This window comes from Cygnus olor, chromosome 1 (genome assembly GCF_009769625.2).
Source record: "Cygnus olor isolate bCygOlo1 chromosome 1, bCygOlo1.pri.v2, whole genome shotgun sequence".
In the NCBI taxonomy this organism is placed as follows: domain Eukaryota; kingdom Metazoa; phylum Chordata; class Aves; order Anseriformes; family Anatidae; genus Cygnus; species Cygnus olor.
Genome location: NC_049169.1, coordinates 101,559,315 through 101,576,391, shown reverse-complemented (window position 1 = coordinate 101,576,391; position 17,077 = coordinate 101,559,315). Strand labels below are relative to the sequence as shown.

The 17,077-nt window shown below is 37.0% G+C and overlaps 1 protein-coding gene across 1 annotated transcript in view; it reads right to left on the bottom strand.

Moving 5' to 3' along the window:
• Window positions 1-7,361: 7,361 nt before the first annotated feature.
• The window catches only part of LOC121078239 (transient receptor potential cation channel subfamily V member 6-like), a 28,018-nt gene continuing 18,302 nt past the window's right edge, over window positions 7,362-17,077 (bottom strand). The window contains exons 8-15 of the mRNA XM_040574175.1: window positions 13,631-13,843; window positions 13,246-13,332; window positions 12,014-12,090; window positions 11,537-11,702; window positions 11,200-11,266; window positions 10,319-10,587; window positions 9,160-9,266; window positions 7,362-7,635 (exon numbers count right to left, since the gene is read on the bottom strand). Of these exons, the coding sequence (XP_040430109.1) occupies window positions 7,362-7,635; window positions 9,160-9,266; window positions 10,319-10,587; window positions 11,200-11,266; window positions 11,537-11,702; window positions 12,014-12,090; window positions 13,246-13,332; window positions 13,631-13,843 (1,260 nt within the window). The remainder of the gene's footprint in view (window positions 7,636-9,159; window positions 9,267-10,318; window positions 10,588-11,199; window positions 11,267-11,536; window positions 11,703-12,013; window positions 12,091-13,245; window positions 13,333-13,630; window positions 13,844-17,077) is intronic.

The window sequence follows — 17,077 nt, the reverse complement described above, 5'->3', positions numbered from 1 at the left end:
TTATATCACAGAGACATGAGAAGGTGTAGGATACCTCTTAAAACAGCCAATTGATGCTGCAAATTTCCATGTTTCACTTGAGACAACCAATAGATGATGAAGTTTCCTATTCTCCCAGACAAAATTTTACTTTCCCAAACTACTTTATCCTTTTCAGATGGTAAATTGTTACAGTTCCTTGTTTTTATCTTTATTGATAGTATTGTCAGGATGTTTACGGTTCTTAGGTAAACTGACAGTTCTCAGGCTCTCAGACATTTTGTGTCGGTAGTTTTCCCACTAGGGTTACCTAGTGGTCACCTTTATGTCTCCTCTCATCACCAGTGTAATCAGATGAGAAGATTAACAGCACAAAATATTATTTGGGGATAGCAAGAAGCCTGACTGCACCAAGATATTACATAATGGTTCTTCAGTGGTTATCCATTTTATTGTCCCAAAGTTTGTACACAATATTTACAGTGTTTATAACAGTCAGCTTTCCTGGCTTATTCCCAAGGACACTACTCTGAAGGAAAAAAAAAAAAAAAAAAAAAAGAGTGGCATTATGACACAGCAACCAATTTCTTCTCCAGCATGTACAGGCCTAACCAACAGTACTGGAACCTTTTCATGTATTAGTCCAGCTATGGCCAGCAAGCTTGAGTAAACCCTGGGGTAGTGATTTGGAAGTTATATATGCTTTACTCTTGGTGAACCCAGGAAAAGGCTGAATCATGAAAAACTGCACATGAACTGGAATTTAAGAAAAAGTTACCAGGCCATGGTGGGGGTCTAGATTCAATGACTTAGAAGGAAAGTCTCATGCTTCAATAAGAAGCCAAACTATTTCAGTCTTATCTTCTGTAGCACACAAACTGAGAATTTTACAAAATATGGTGAGCTTAGCGCTTACAAAAGTCATCTTTGAGGCAACAAAATAAAGCAAAACAAAACAACACCAAAAATCTTTCCGTTGTCTTTTTGAATTGCCTAAAATAAGACTCTCTGCAACTTTCAAAATTCTTGTAGTCCTTGTCCTAGTTGTCAATACATTAAGTTTTTTATGAAGCCTACTAGGAACTTTACAATGACCCATAACTTCCAAATGATTTCAGAGCCCATTCAACATGTTTCAGTTGATGTCTTTCATCAGGTAATGACTTTACCACTTATTAGTTTGAAAAATGGCTCATAAGGCTATCTGAATGGCACTATCAAGTACATCCCCAGCCCCATGGGATGCAAGATTGTCTGTACTGGGAATTAGAAAACACCAAATTAAATGTCATGCTTTATACTATTTGCATTGGGGCTCTGAATATGTTTTTTAGCTCAAATTTTTCATCTTTAAATATAAAACTCTTCTGTGTTGCAGCAATTAATGTGGTTTATATATATAAGCCTTTTTATATATAAGCCTTATATATATATAAACCTTTACGAATTCATATTAAGGTCTAAAATGACGTTGGAGGAGAAAATATAAGCACGAGGCCAGATGGAGAAGGGAAATTACAGGAGACAGTAAAGATGGACTTAGAATTTCATTTTGTTTCATATCTTCATTTTCATTGGTGGGAGGGGAAAAGGGAGCAGGGATGAAAGGACGAATAAAGAAGACTAATAATGATTTAATAATAGGGGACAATGATCAATTATAACTCAAGAAGTTCAGTTTGCACATAAGGAAAAAATTCTCACCACAAGAGTGGTGCAGCACAGAAAAAGGTGTACAGAGGAATTCTGGTTATGCATCTTTAAGATTTTCAAGGCTCTAGATGACAAAGTCATGGTAGACGTAATCTGATATTGAATGATCTCAGATGTCGTTTCCACCCAGTTCTTCTATGAGTCTACTCAGATAAGGCTTACTAGAAATCTGCTAACTTCCAATCTTTCATTCAGTTGTTTTTCTTGTAAATTCAGATCTAAGATGACTTGTAAAATTCTCCCACAGATGGTGTCACTGGTTTATGATCAGAACCACTGATGTGTATTTGTGGGAATAAGTAGGCTGTTTCACCTCCAGGTGAAAGCCTAGAGCTTTATTTGTCAAGCACTGAACACTAAAAGAAGGGATGAATGGGTCAGACTTCCTCCCAGAAGAGGTTTTCAGGGCAAGTTGTTGAATTTTCTGTTATGTATCAGACATATAATAGGAAAAGCCAGAGAACAGTTTACAACCGAAATGAGAATAACACTGGGAGAGAACTCTCTGTAATTTACTATTATTCCTGAAAGGCACAATTGTTTATTGTAATCCATAGCCTTTGCCATTAAATTCTTTTTGATGCAGAATCATATCTCATATTTTCCTATTATATATAAATTTATATTTTTCTAATTGACCATAGCCAGAAACAGTGAGGAGAGAGTAACTAATACCTTTATAACTGGATGTGTCTACAGGAAGCCTGAAACCACATCTACAGCAGATGCTTCATTCATCTCAGGCAAAGCTTTAGATATTCTGCATTTAAGTAATTGGGCAGTTTGACAATTTATTTTTCAAGATGCTAAAGAAATCATTGTTTCTGACAAAGAATGTGTAACTTTTTTCATCTGGTTGATGCTTTATTTACCCAGCTGTCCCCTTGGAAATTCTAGGAAGCTACTACATTTTCTTCAACTTTCCCTCCTTCTGCCAGATAGAAGTGGGGCTACAGTTAATGCACAGAATGATTTTGCCAGGTGGCTGTCACTCCAGCTTTACTTTATCAATAACATAGTTGATTAGGACATGTTGCAAATATTGTCCCCCTAGAAGCTTTAATTTATTAGTATATTATATGAAAACTCGTAGACCAGCTTAGAGATCTCAGGGTGTTTTTCTTTTTCTTTTTTAAATTATTCATTCTGATATTATAAACAGGTTGAGTTTGAGAAACATGGTAGTATTTTATTTCCCAGTTCCACTTCTTTCTGAGATATGTTAGTTGGTTAAAGTTCCCTCTTCTTTCTGAGATATGTTAGTTGGTTAAAGTTCCCTTTTCATTGCAAAGAATTAACTGAGGTTGTATTTTGGTAATGAGTCTTAAGAACAAGTTTTTCATGTATGCAGACAGATGCTTCTATTGTGGCACGGGAAAAATAGCAGCAGAACTTACAGTTTGCAATTGTCAACCCATTATAGAAGAGTAGCAGCACCAGAGGCTGATCATAAGGCCCATCTCAGAAACTCTTGCTTACATCGTCACAGGTTTCTTCTCTCGAATTTCATTGCAGGCTTTCTCAAGGAAGGCTCAAAACTATTGCCAAAGAGTTCTTTGTGCACTACTGAGAGTTTGATTAAAATGCTAACATTACAGAAATAAAAATAACCTAATTCTTAAAATCAATAGTAAATGGCTGTAAGTATTACCACAATCTCATATGAACCAGGTATTTGCTGAATTAGTTTATTCTCATTCGGAAAAGTTTCCAAAAAAAATATAACATGTAGTTTTAACTTGTTTACTTCTATACAAGACATTGATAAGGACGGTTTTGTTATTGTATTTATTTATTATTAAAATCTGAAACATATTACTGAAAGTAAAGCTAAATATTGCAAATGAGAAAAAAAAAGTGCAATACAAACCTGATTAAACTACTGTTTCAATTTGTTAACAATTCTACTCATATCTAATAAACAAGGAGGACCCTCTTGTTTCTCAAGAGCTCAGCATGGATTTCAGCAGGAGTTTATGTGAACTCATTTAATAGGATTCATCCCATTACTCTTGCAGTTTTTTTCTACCTCAGTTTCCTTAACACTTAATAGAAGAGGAAGCCCTTAACCAGGCTAGAAGGGAAATCATAGTAAATATTTTAAAGAAATAATGTAAACATCAAATTCAGGGAACAAACAGAACTGGGCTGTTTGCATCCATTTTTGCATGTGTATTACTTAGAAAACTTCCTGTACCCATATGCGTTTTACTGTAAGCAGCTACAGCAAGGACTATACCTCACCCTCACTATACCTCATTATTACCTCACCCTCTGAAATACATCATTACACCAATGTGAAGATATGGCTTTTTTAAAGAGAGCTTGTACTGCAGTTTTCACTGCAATACATTTTCACTCATTTTCTCATTGAGTTCAAAAAAGGGGCGGGGGGGGATTGATAGTTCTTATTTTGCACTGGAAATTATTTGAAACTCTGTACGTATTTTGTATAATGGAATTTCCAAAGCAGATTGCTGTGGAAAAAGAGCTTTAATCCAAAAATTGAACTTGGACCCAAACATGATGATCCAAATATTGTCAGTTGATGTCCATGACTGCTACTAAAAAACAAACAAACAAACAAAAAAACAACACAGAAATTATCCCATGATATTTATTTTAGACACAAAGTAGTAGACAATACAGTCCATGTATTTAAGATTTTTATTTTCAGCAAAATACTTGTCATTTTAAGACACGCAGCTGGATCAGAACATTCATTCTTCATACACCATCATAAACTCAGAAGTTACTTCAGTGGCTTAGAAGATAAATTGAGGTTAACAGTTTCAAGAAGGGTAGGAATGTTTGTTTTGAAATTATTACAATGTTGTCAAGAGGGAGAAGGGAGACATCTTTCAACAGCAAGAAGGAGCAAATACTGCTTTGGAGTTTTAGTATATATCTACATCACAAAATGCAAAACACTGAATCAAATCGTGAAGGAGCATATTCATGCAGAATATTAAAGCGAAAGTGATTTACCTTTTGTGTTACTACAGTCATTGTTTTTTCCCTGTCTGAGACAGATTGCATTGGGCCAGCAATGCAATGTTTGTCTGGTGCCTCCTGACGTTCATATACGCCCAGCAAGTGTATATATGCCCTAATAGAAAAGGGTAGATATTCTACATTTACAAATTAAATTTAATATATTTATCTTCATTATTTCTGCTGACTTTTACCACCTGAAATTTTCTTCCAATAGCTGTTGTTCATCTCTTAGCTCGAATAGAATTGGTCTAAATTGATCTCTAAAACACAAGAATTACCATCCTTTCTGTACACTTATTGACATAAAGCAGCTCCAAATATGGTAAATAAATTACACAGATTTAATGCTGTTTTGTTCATGGTTTCTATGCAAAAATGTTGAAATCTAATGCTTACAGAATGCAATTTTAAAAAAGGCACAACCTTAAAAATATGGGATTTTTTTTCTCTTTATGGAGGGCAAATACAGAAGTCTATAAAAACCTAGCACTGTTAACTGAGTTCTGTTCTGCCTCCTGCAAAGTCAATATGTTGTTATGAGTTCTAAGGTCAAAATTTTCATTACTGTTTACAGTGATGAAGAAGAACACAAACTCATTCTCAGAGCCAGGGTTTACACAGTGTATATGTCAAACTAGTTTTTTTTTAATTATATTATTATTGTTAAATAATCACAAAGAGGAGTCCTTGTGCAGAAATGGCCAGTCAGCTCTATCTTAAATGTATTTCTGTAGGTTTTCAAGCTAGTGAAAAGACTGTGAGAGCAGAGGGGAAGCCATCAGTTCTTTCCTTCCTGTTATTTCCCATTCACTGGAAAGAAAATTTATCTAAAATTAGAGCAACAATTCATATTTTTGCTTAATGCTCCACATTGCTTCCATATCCATAGACAATCAGTGCAAACCCCAAATATTTAGGGAAGGGCTGACAACACTTAAGTGACCAAAACTTTCAATTCAACAAAATGTATCAGTTCAGAAGGTATGCAGCTGAAGTACAGAGAGACAGTCTCATATTGGAGCATAACAACACATTCAAGAAATAGAAAGACAATATTTAAATAAATACACATAATTGCAAAGATCATGACACTTATTACAACACCTGCAATAGAGGAGATGTGGGAGGTGTTTGCAGTGATATTGCAGAACAATCAGAAATCCACTGGATTCAGCTTTTTTGTTGTCTGCTTTGCTTATCACAAAGTGGTTTGACTCAAAGCCTAGTGCTAGTTTACAATCCATGGTTTCTTAATAAACAAACATTCTGTCATTGGTCCAGTCAGAAAGGAAATGTTAAGACCATCTGCTGCTTTTCACTCACTTCTGCTGTTGGAATGAAACTCCACACTCCTAAAAATGCTAAAACCCCAGGAATGATAGTCCGCTTCTCCGAGCATTTCTCTATTTTTCTTAAAGGGGCCCTAGGCAGATGACATACTGACAGACTGAAACATCATCATGCTTGTGTGGATGACCTAGACATGTATTAGATAGTTTGAGACTTCTCGTGTGTGTGTGAGAACACCAGTTTCTGAACTCCTTTTACAATAGCTCTTATCCATCTATCCAAAATTTCTTCTTCATTTCATTCACTGATATATTGTAGCTCACTACTATTACTAAATTCAGTAGCTCAGTAGTAAGTCAAAGCACTATGGTCCAGGATCCTACTCTTCCAAGGAAAGGAAAAGCAAGCTTCAGCTCACTTTGGTGCTTGATAACACACTGCTGAAAGGCACCTAACCAGGTCTAGAACAGAATAGAATAGAATAGTTCAGTTGGTAGGGACCTTCAGAGACCATCTCATTATATCTGCTCATTAGGACAAAAAATCCCACTTCAGATCTTTCAGGATCCTTCCTAGAATAGAAATCACTTCTTTCTTAAAAACAAACAAACAAAAAACCACACAATACAGCTTAAAGTGCATTCCTATGTTGAAAAAATAATAAAATAAAAAATGAAAATCAAAAACCAGAAGAGTCCTACTAAGATAGCAATGTTGAAAATGCAGCTAGAATGCAGCTCTCTGAAGAGTTTGCTGTTCTTCAGAAAGCAAAATCTGTGCAGGCCTGAATGCCTATTGAATAGTTACAGGCCTTCTAATCATCACAGTGTCAGCAACTACCTTCATTCCTGAGATTAGTTACAGATGGTTTTTGTTGTTGTTTTGTTTTTCATTTCTGTACTAAATCATAAAACAGTACTTCAGTCAGGTGTATTTGCAATGAGAGCACTGGGATATTGTGAGGGATATTGTAAGACTGGAGGGAGAGATTATACTAAATGCTATACTCTGGAAGAGGTCTTACTGTTTGTCTCTTCGTAAATAGTCGAAATCCCAGTGCTGGCTTCTACTGCTCGTTTCTCTAGGTTATTACAAAGAATTGCAAACAACCACAGGCCTTAGCTCAACAAGCCCACCAACTTGGTGCAAATATTAGTGCAACAACAAGGACACCTAAAAGGTAGAAAAGACTGCATTTATATATCACAGCATAGTCGCCATGAACTATTCACAATGCACCAGCAGAGTTCTTCGTGGCTGTTGAATCTGTAGCATGCTCGAGTGTGTATGAACAGCTGGAGGAGACAACTGCTGCAGCAAATGAGATTTACGTTGTGGAGTGGAAAAAAAAAAAGAAAAAAAAAAAAAAAGAAAAAAGTGGTTTAGACATCATATACCTCTTCCTCCATGGCTTGATTGACCTCTCCATGAATTGAGTGGAAGGTGTTGCGCCTCAGTATTTCCCAGCCACTGTGAGAATTCATCCTTGATGTGCTCCGTGACAATGACAGAGCAGACTGTTCCTTCTTATACAAGATGTTCCTATCGATTTCCAGTTTTTCCAGACCTTTGTCACAGTTATCCCTATCATGAGCCTTAAATGCTTCTGTGTACCGCATCATCTTGTGTTTGTTGGGATCAACCCTGTCTTCTACTCTGTGAGAGGATAAAAAACATAAACAAAATTAAGTACAATTTTGCCAGTTTACCAACAAAATGAAGAGGCAGGCCTCTTCCAGATATATGCTTACAGACCCAGCCACCCCAGAAACAGGAAACTGATTAACAGGCATGGTTCTTTTAGTTTTCTTCTCTCTTTAACGTATGCTCTCATAAAATTATCCTCACCATCTCAGTTACTACCAGCACAATTATCTCCTTTCTAGGCCTTCATCCCTGACACTGAATTCAGTACTCTTATCCTTTTTTGTTTTCTGTCCTTTACTTCATTCTTTAGCCATGATTTGCCATTTCCATTTTGACAGCTGTAAGCAACTGACCACTTGACTCCATCTCCAGATCCTTTTTATATACAAATATATTAATCTATTTCCTTTATTGTTGTCTTTCCTTCTTTGATACTTCATGGTTGTTAAGCTCAGGATGTCATTTATCCTTTACTGAACTTTGATTTATCTGTTCCACTTCCACCAACCCTTCTCTGCTTTACTTATAACTTGCCTTTGGACATACTGTCCCTATATACATGGGGACATGTAAATACACACTTGCAATATATATACCATATACAATGACCATACATGTAATTTGACAGAACTTGATCACACTAACACTCCTTTCTCTTTGCATCCCATGAAGAATTGCTGCTGGTATATTGCTCTTGCAAAGTTATATTCTGCACCTTGCAATGAAGGCATTTACTGTTAACACTTTAGGTTTGTCTGTTCTGCCCAGCAAACCTGAAAATCCACAAGGCTCGCTACTCTGCTAAAACCTGAAGAAAGTCCTGTTTCATACAGCCACCACTCCCCCTTCTGGCTTTATCAGCAAAAGATGAAGCCCTGAGAAAGGATGCGTGACGAAACAAGGTTTATTCTTTTCTCAACCTGGTAGAAATGTTGAGTAAAATCAGAAATAGTGAGGAATCTATTGTTATCTAGATTACAGACAGTTTGTCTGTTATTTCAGGGCTTAAATGGAAGTCTTGGACCTGAGATTTTGTCACCAGATGCAGTGCTTGCAAAGTATAATATAGTTACTAGGTTCACACCAGAAAGAAAGCTTATTTTTAATTATTCGTCCTATTTTTCTATCATCTGAATTGTAGTTCATTTCTGCTGTACACCAAATTGATTGTTTCTGCCTCTGCTGTTTCATGCATCCACTGCATAGGGACAGACAACCAAAGCATAGCGGAGCAGTTTTGTCGTAATCATTATAAAGAGTTTGAAAAAAAAAATCAGACCTTATGACATGCAGTTTCTGAGGTCTGTCTCCCGGGATTATTGGATAGCATTAATTCATGCAAGGAATTGCACAACAGAACTTTCTGAGGGGAACACTGCTTGTCTCCAATAGACATAAAACAGACTAGGATCTGTATTCTAGAAGAAAAGGACTACAAACACTCCTCTCCAGGTGATTGGAATGGCTCTTTGTTAGTATCCACGCATTGGATGCTTCTTCTGGGATCCTTATGTGCACTAGAAGAAAAGTCACCTGAGATACCATCGGTCCCCTAGCCCATACTCCCGGCCGCAGATCCCGGAGCGAGGCCAGAGACACCGTGGCAATTTCCGTTCCAGCATGACAGTAGTAGCAACAACCTTTAAAAATAAAAAACAAACAAAACAAAACAACACCAACTAAGATGACCTAGGAAAAAAAAAATCACTCTTTTTAAATTATCAGCTTTATGAGTACTGAGCAGATGAAGGAAAAACATAGAGCCAGTACTCTTTATTATAGGACAATTCACAATTTTAGATCTAACTATGCCATGATTTGAGGAAACAATGGTGTTCTTCAAACATTGTTAAACTTGTTTGCTTTTACACTTTGTGGCAACATGTAGGTTAATTAATTTGCAAGCTAGATAAAAGTAAAACATTTATATCAGCCTTAACCATTTTCAGAACTTAGTACCCTTGCCACTCAACTACAGTTAACTGTTTGACTTACTGTTTTCTTTCAGAAAAATACTAGGAAATGGGTTTCCTCTTAAGAGGCTGTATAATTGATCTGGTTTAATATACCAAAAGGCAGCACTATCCCTGGCATTTTCAGCAAAAGAGTCAGACCAACTTCTCTTAATGGATCTAAAGACATAACTTACCTACTTGTAACCATTAGCCTTCATTGTATTTCCCTCCCAGTCAATCTCTATAACTATTGTTTAACTCTCAGTTACACAGGAATGTGATTTGTAAGAAAGAGGCAACATCAATTCTATTTAAGAAGAGATTCCATGCTTAGTGAGGAAACAGTTAGGGAGACACAAGATGGACAAGAAAGGCTGGATGGGCTTTTCTATCTGTTATTTAAAATAAGGTGCGAATATTACTATAGCAAAAATATACTGGAAGGTAGCTTCACATGGGAAGATCTGCAGACGAGTAGTCTTGCGCTTAGAAAGTTTATACTGATAAAAGGGATGGAAGACATTTGGGGGCTGATGTACAGAAGCTGTTAGACAGAATTAAAGGGACATGGCTTAGTGAGACATGAGAAGTCCACGAGCAAAGTGAAGACCTGGGAAAGGTTTTAAATTACCTCTCTTTTTGCAGGGAAGGTAAAGTAAGTAATTGCACTGTCAAGCACATTTTTCCTGAGCAACTTTTCCCCACTTTTATTTAGAACCCCCCCCTACCTAGATTACCTGGGCTCTCCAGAGTTCATCCCGCTCATGGGCCACTCGCCAGTGGGTGTCACCCATCATGGCAATTAGCAAGTTGAGCATAAGGAGGGTGGCAATGACGGCAAAGGAAAAATATACCACACTGTACATAAAAGGCAGGTCCACATCATAGTTTGCAGGGCCATCAATTATAGTGAGAAACAGCTCAAAGGTGGTGAACAAGGACATGGGATAGTTGTAGAATTGCCCAAGGTTTTCAGGGTTCTCTGTCTGGAAGATGATGTAAAAAGCTAAGGTAGACCAAGGGAAAAAAAAAAAAAAAAAAGATATGGTTTAAAAATGTGAGTAACATTCCAAGAGCAACAACAGGGTCCTATAACAAAAAATAACACTAGGTGTTCTGGGAAAGAGCTACATATATTTCTACGTAAGTGCACTATCCAGCACAACAATGCCAAATCCCTGACTAGAATCACTGGTCACCATTTAAAAATTACTCCGAATTAATCTGTTTATTTATCTGTCCTCAAAATACCTTAAAAATATCAATCTTTTCTTCTTCATGGATAGAACAAAGCTATGTATGTCAATCCTACTTTCCAAACATAAATACCATAAATGCAATGTGTTTTTAAACTTTGACTTACATATATGTGGATTTATCTGGATTGTCCTAATTTCTACTATCCTGGAAAGAGCAAGAGTTGAAAACCAAACTCATCAGAACAGAAATCAGTGCTGGGAAAGAGACCGTACTCAAAGAAACAGGAACTATACATCATCACCACCTTCGCCAGCTAACTCAGGGGGTGACCAGAGAATAATCCAAAATCCACTGCACTTAATTCATATCAAAGAAGTTGTGAGAGTAACATAACACTGTTTTCCTTTTGTAGACTCACCTGATGCAAAGCCTAGTATCACCACAGCCATGAGCCAACAAAAGCGCATAAGATCTCCAAATATCATCTGTAGAGCAAAGACAGAGCCACCATAAGGCCCAACTGTTCCACCGAGCCACCATGCAATCCCATATAAAACATTTCCAAAGACCATAAGTGGATTAAAGGAAGCTTCTGCACTACAGAGAGAATGCAAAAGTCCCAAATGCTTCATGCAGACTTTACAATTGGCATTAATGCAAGTCCAGAGGGAGAAAAAATATTCTTTCAGATCTCCCTGTCTGCAGAGAGGTGCTAGGATGTACACAATGAGTCCATATTTGTTTGTTTCTTATACCTTCTGGATCATGATGGTAAAGGGTCCAAGCATCTGGAAGCCTCGTGCGAAGTACATGACATTGCACCATCCTAGTACCAGGGCAAAGGACATGGGCACCACCTCACCAGTAGTGCTGGTGAGACGCATTACCATGGTTACCAGAATCATACAAGCATATGTGATACTGCAAAGGAAGAAGAGACAGTGAAAATAGTTCAGTAAAGGATTTTTACCCTTGTTTATTTTTCTTGCCAAAAATTCCAAGACAGGCACATACAGCCATCAGTTCATAAGCAGAGACCAGTCAGCATGCTCAACTCTACCTGTATACTCACCTGGCTTCTTATACACAGTAAGAGAAAGAAATCAAGATCAATACTTTAAGAGAAAGGAGACGGTTACTCATCTGGCAGAAGACTGGAGGAGTGGAGGTAGGGGGTACAGGAGGGAATGAGAAACAGTAAGTTAATTAAACTTAAAAGATGGTGTACTTACACAATTATGTGGAAAGGCCCTCCTAGGATGGTTTGTCCAAAGTATTTCGCTGCTCCAACTCTAAGGATATCTGGGATCTAAGAATGACATCCTATTGACTTTAGGACTTAGATTCCGTTATGCTATTAAACATAATGGTAACCACCAATTTTAAAAGGGTCTTGGAGCCAGCTGCATCTGCTTTGTTTACTGCTTCACAGTTCGACTGAAAATTTACTTTAAAAATAGAACGAATGAATCAGGTGCCCTTCTGAATGAGGCAGATACTGCTCTTTTCTTAGAAAACCTGAGAATGCTTGGGCAGATTGAGAGACTTTGCTATGAGGATCACCAAGCTGTGATCTTGAAGTTCTTGTAGATTACTGAGAAGAGACCAGATCTGCTGAGCCTCAGAAAAGAAAAAAAAAAATAAAAAAAATAAAAAGAACTTGTGAACTCAGAGGAGCTTGGTATTATTCAGACTCACTGTGTTAGTTGTAGGGGAGCCACAGAGTCCTGTCCAAGCATGGAAAGAAGTACCTGTCCTTCTGGAACATATATGAGCAGAGAGAAATCTCTTTTTCTTTTTTTTTAATGGGGTTTGCAAACTCCATTTTGTTTCAGTTCTCCCTGAGATCATCATTTGAGCTTTCTCTGTATAGCAGTTTCATATTATAATAAAATCAAGTGTGTGTTTGTTGTATGCTTCATTTTAAAAACTTCAGCTCTTTTTAAATTTTAAAATCATAATTCTAAATTTCATGATAAGATTACCTAGACATGGCCTCTGCAGAACTCTGGTTGAGTAAGGCTCCTTTTATAGGCTCAGGTAGTCACTGATCTCCAATTAAATATAAATTTTCCTATGTAAGCACAGGAATCACTTCACCCAGCATCCCCAAATACATAAGTACAAAAAGTCTCTAAGAATCTCATGCAACAGCCGGGATTCAGCTGGAACTGCAGATGATGCTAATGGAATCTCTGGCATTACCCTGCAGATAGTATCTGATAGCAACCAGTCCATCTAATTGCTTCTTCTGTACCTGGAGTTTTACTAGCAATCTGTCACCGTCTCTGTTTCACCCAATAGATTTTGTTGACAGAGTCAACTGTCATAGATGTATGCATATTGAAGGATTTAGGCTTACTGAATAACTCTTACCAAGTTTTGAGGACAAACTCATGTTTGTCCAGTAGGTAAAATCTGCCTAGATTAAGTTCAAAACTGTAGAGCTCACTGTTTCTCTTACCTCAAGGATCAAAATTACTACAGCTCCAATGACTGTGATCAGCTCCCCCACCAACCTCAACTCATCCTCATATGTTATATATGATTCCTGAAAGGAAAAAAGGAGTGAGAAGAAATTAAAATAGATGACAGGAAAAGAAGGCCTAATGTTAGTGTAAGAAACGTGACTAGGCCTGACAAGGCCACAGGAACCATCCCAGGCCAAACAACAGAGAACAGACCATACCCAAAGTTCCTCATTGATGAAGGACAGCTGATGGCAAGAGAAAGGGATGACAGCTGCAAAAGCTGGGGACTGGGAAATACTTGGACTTTCCAGTTAAGTAGGTGATTATTGGAATTGCCCAATGCTGCCTGTGGGGCCCTGACTACTATAGACACAGTACCTGCAGCATTTTCTGGACATAGATTGTATTGTCTCTACTGCTTGTTTTGTTGCCTGTTCGGGCTTTCAATGGCCGGTAGACACAGCACATAGTGAAGCAGACCATGTAGAGTACATAGAATAAAGCCAGGAAACAGAAATAGGGCCGTCCATACATATTCCACTTCAGGCTCACCAGCTCCTTCACAGGTGTTAGGTCTAAGATCTGGCGTGCCTGAGAAAGATACAAAGAAGGAATTATTCACTGTGAGGGAATTTGTTTATGAGCAACATTCACACTGTTTCCAGGGAGTATGTTAACAAGCTGTTCTTACCTATGCTATTCAGATTTAGGAAGCCATTTTTAATTATTTTTTTTTTTTTTATTTCCCAAAAAATGGAAACGCTCAAGTGAGTTTGCATTTGCTCAGTTTACCAGTAGAATTTTGGAAAGGTAAAAAAAATATATCTTTCAGAGAACAGCTTTTGAGCACCAATGGAAATAACAAGAGAAATATGTTAGACTGGAATACATTTTCTGTATCTGTAGACATGATTCCACATAAACACTTGAGACAGACCTATGACCTAGGTCCATGAATGTGGATATACGAATCTGTGTTATAGAAATTAAAAGGTATTATTTAAAATAGCATTTGATAGTGACCTTTATGGAGGATCCAATTACCTTTTACAAGGATATCCCTAGAGATTAAGACATGAATACAGAAGGGTTGGGCTAACTTTCCAGTGTCAGAAAGTTTATGAAACCTGTGAACATGTATTTGAATACATATTTCAATGCATTATCTTTCACTGTAACTGGAATACTTTTTGAAGAATATTTTGTGTTAAGCAAGACAGCACAATGCACTTTACAGCAGACAAATTCTCTCCTCTGCTTAAAATATACAACATTATTAGAACACAGAATTGAAAATGGAATATTTTAAATTCTATTTCCAGCTATGGAAAAGAAGCTTCTAAGTAATCTTGTGGAATTCACTTAGAAGTTTTTCTCTGAATTGGAGTTTTGCCTTTATGCGTTCCAACAGCTAAATCTATCAACTTGAAATTGTGGAAATTCTGTATCTCTAGGAAACATCAAAAGGTCCTATAGATCAATAATGCTCTTTTAAAAACTCTGACATTACCTAGGCAACTAAGGGGAGTTCAGAAAGATTTTGAAGGTTCATTTATTTCTGTCTGAATACAGACTCTTAATGGCCTGCATTTTCAAGTTTTCATCATTCAACTATGATGATAAAGATTGAAGTATATCCCCAGTGGGACTACTGTTAAAAAACACACAACAAAACACACACACAAACCCTACAGTCTCTTTCAGCTTACTTCCTTTAGACTATTTATATCATATTCAAAGTTTTGACCTTTCTTTTTAAAGTATCAGTGGTGCAGCTCAAGTATATATTGAAGACTGTGTACTTCCAGGAGTAAATAGAAGTTTCAGAGAGCATCTTACATGATAGGAGAAACAGCACTATTACATAGTTTACAGTTGTGCTTCTGTCAAAGATCTGCATGTTTTCATACATACTGTGCAGCTGAGAAATTCTAGAAAAACAAAAAGCTTCTATAAAAAGTTAGAGCAGTGAAGTTATAAACACTGGAGTGAAAAATCTCCTACTATACAATTTACAAAACTAACAGGAAGAATCCAGAAATTTTCTGAAGTGTCCTCATGGTTGATCTGGTGCGTTTACACACATACATATAAAGAAAATACAGGGAGATGTTATGAAAAAAAAAAAATCACCATTTTTCTCTGTTAAGCATCGCTATCTTACGCCTCTAGATGAATCCATTGATTTGCTACACTAACAATTATTAAACATGGAAAGATCAAAGTTACTCCACTCTTTATAACTGTTTTCCTGAGACAAGATGAAATTGTGGCCTTATTGTTAAGGAAATATCATTCTTCCCAGGAGCAGTGTGCCAACATTTCTTCAAATGCTCTAGGTGAAAAAAAGACTTAAGACTGAAGAATTTTACACAGGAAAGATATGCCACCTCAGCATATATATATTTATATATATAAGCACATATATTCAAGATGGAATGAATCTAGGCTAAATGTGTTTCTTTACCTTAATTTGTCCAGTGTGAACACACAATACTGTGTGCAAAAAAAAGTAATCACTCACAAGCCCACCCAAAACTAGATGTTCTGCTTAGAAAACTAGTCTGTGAAGAACAAATGAACCAAATGGGAAATAAAGTTGTATTTTTGTATTAAACACACTACTGGAACACATTCTACATTGTAGTAACAAGAACACTATACTGACATGAATAAAATGAAAGAGATAATATTAAGGTCTTTTCACACTGAGTACGTCTGGAAAAAAAAAAAAAAAAAAAAAACTGATTCTTTAGTGGTCATAAACTACATAGAGTCCCAGTGAAAGGAAATAAGTATAAGAGAAGTGGCAAATGTTATTTGCAGAGTAGATGGATGGTAATGACTTAGGTTATAATTTTTATGGCCTCCAAAATCCGCAGTAGTTGAAGAGCCAGATCTCTGCTTTATAGAATCAAGTAAGTTACCTTAAATATTTTCAAAAGAAATTCTTATCTTTCATTCAATTTTAAGCCATATTATTTTCAAGTTAAAAAAAGACATTTTGTCTATTGGAGCCTGCAACCCCAGAAAATGTACTCTTCTGTCATCTCATTACAGCTGTTTAGGGTACATTCCCAGTCTGGAAGATATTAGTATATCTGAGCTGAAGTTGTTTTTATACTGGTTTCCTACAACTGAAGTTGTAGCCTGCAGTCCTTTGTCTGTCTTCCCTTTGTGTAATTTTTTGTTGATATCAACATTGATGGAAATATTCAAGAACTAGAAACAGGACTATAGCTGGTATGTTTGTGTTGTGGTTTAGTCTGGCAGGCAGCTAAATGCCACACAGCTGTTTGCTCCCCACAGATTGATGGGGGGCAGATTTAGAATAAATAAATAAATAAATCTCATGATTTGAGATAAGGACAGTTTAACACAAAAGGGGAAAAAGAAGAAAAAGAAAAGTAAAGCATACAGAACACAAGTGATGCACAACAACACACTCACTCACCAACAGCTGACTGATGCCCAGACAGTGCCTGAGCAAGAGTAACCCCCCCCCCCCCCACCCCCCCCCCAGTTTTATTGTTTAGTGTGACATCATGTGGTATGGAATATCCCTTTGGTCAATTTGGGTCAGCTGTTCTGGTTGCGTCCCCTTCCAGCTTCTTGTTCACCGACAGCCTCCTCACTAGCAAGGCAGTATAAGTCAAAGAGTCCTTGACTTAGTGCAAGCATTGCTCAGCAACAGCTAAAACATTGGTGTGTTAACAACATTATTTTCACCCTAAATCCAAAACACAGTACCATACCAACTACAGTGAAGAAAAATTAACTTTATCCCAGTCAAAACCAGAGCATTATGAAGGATGAAACTTTGCT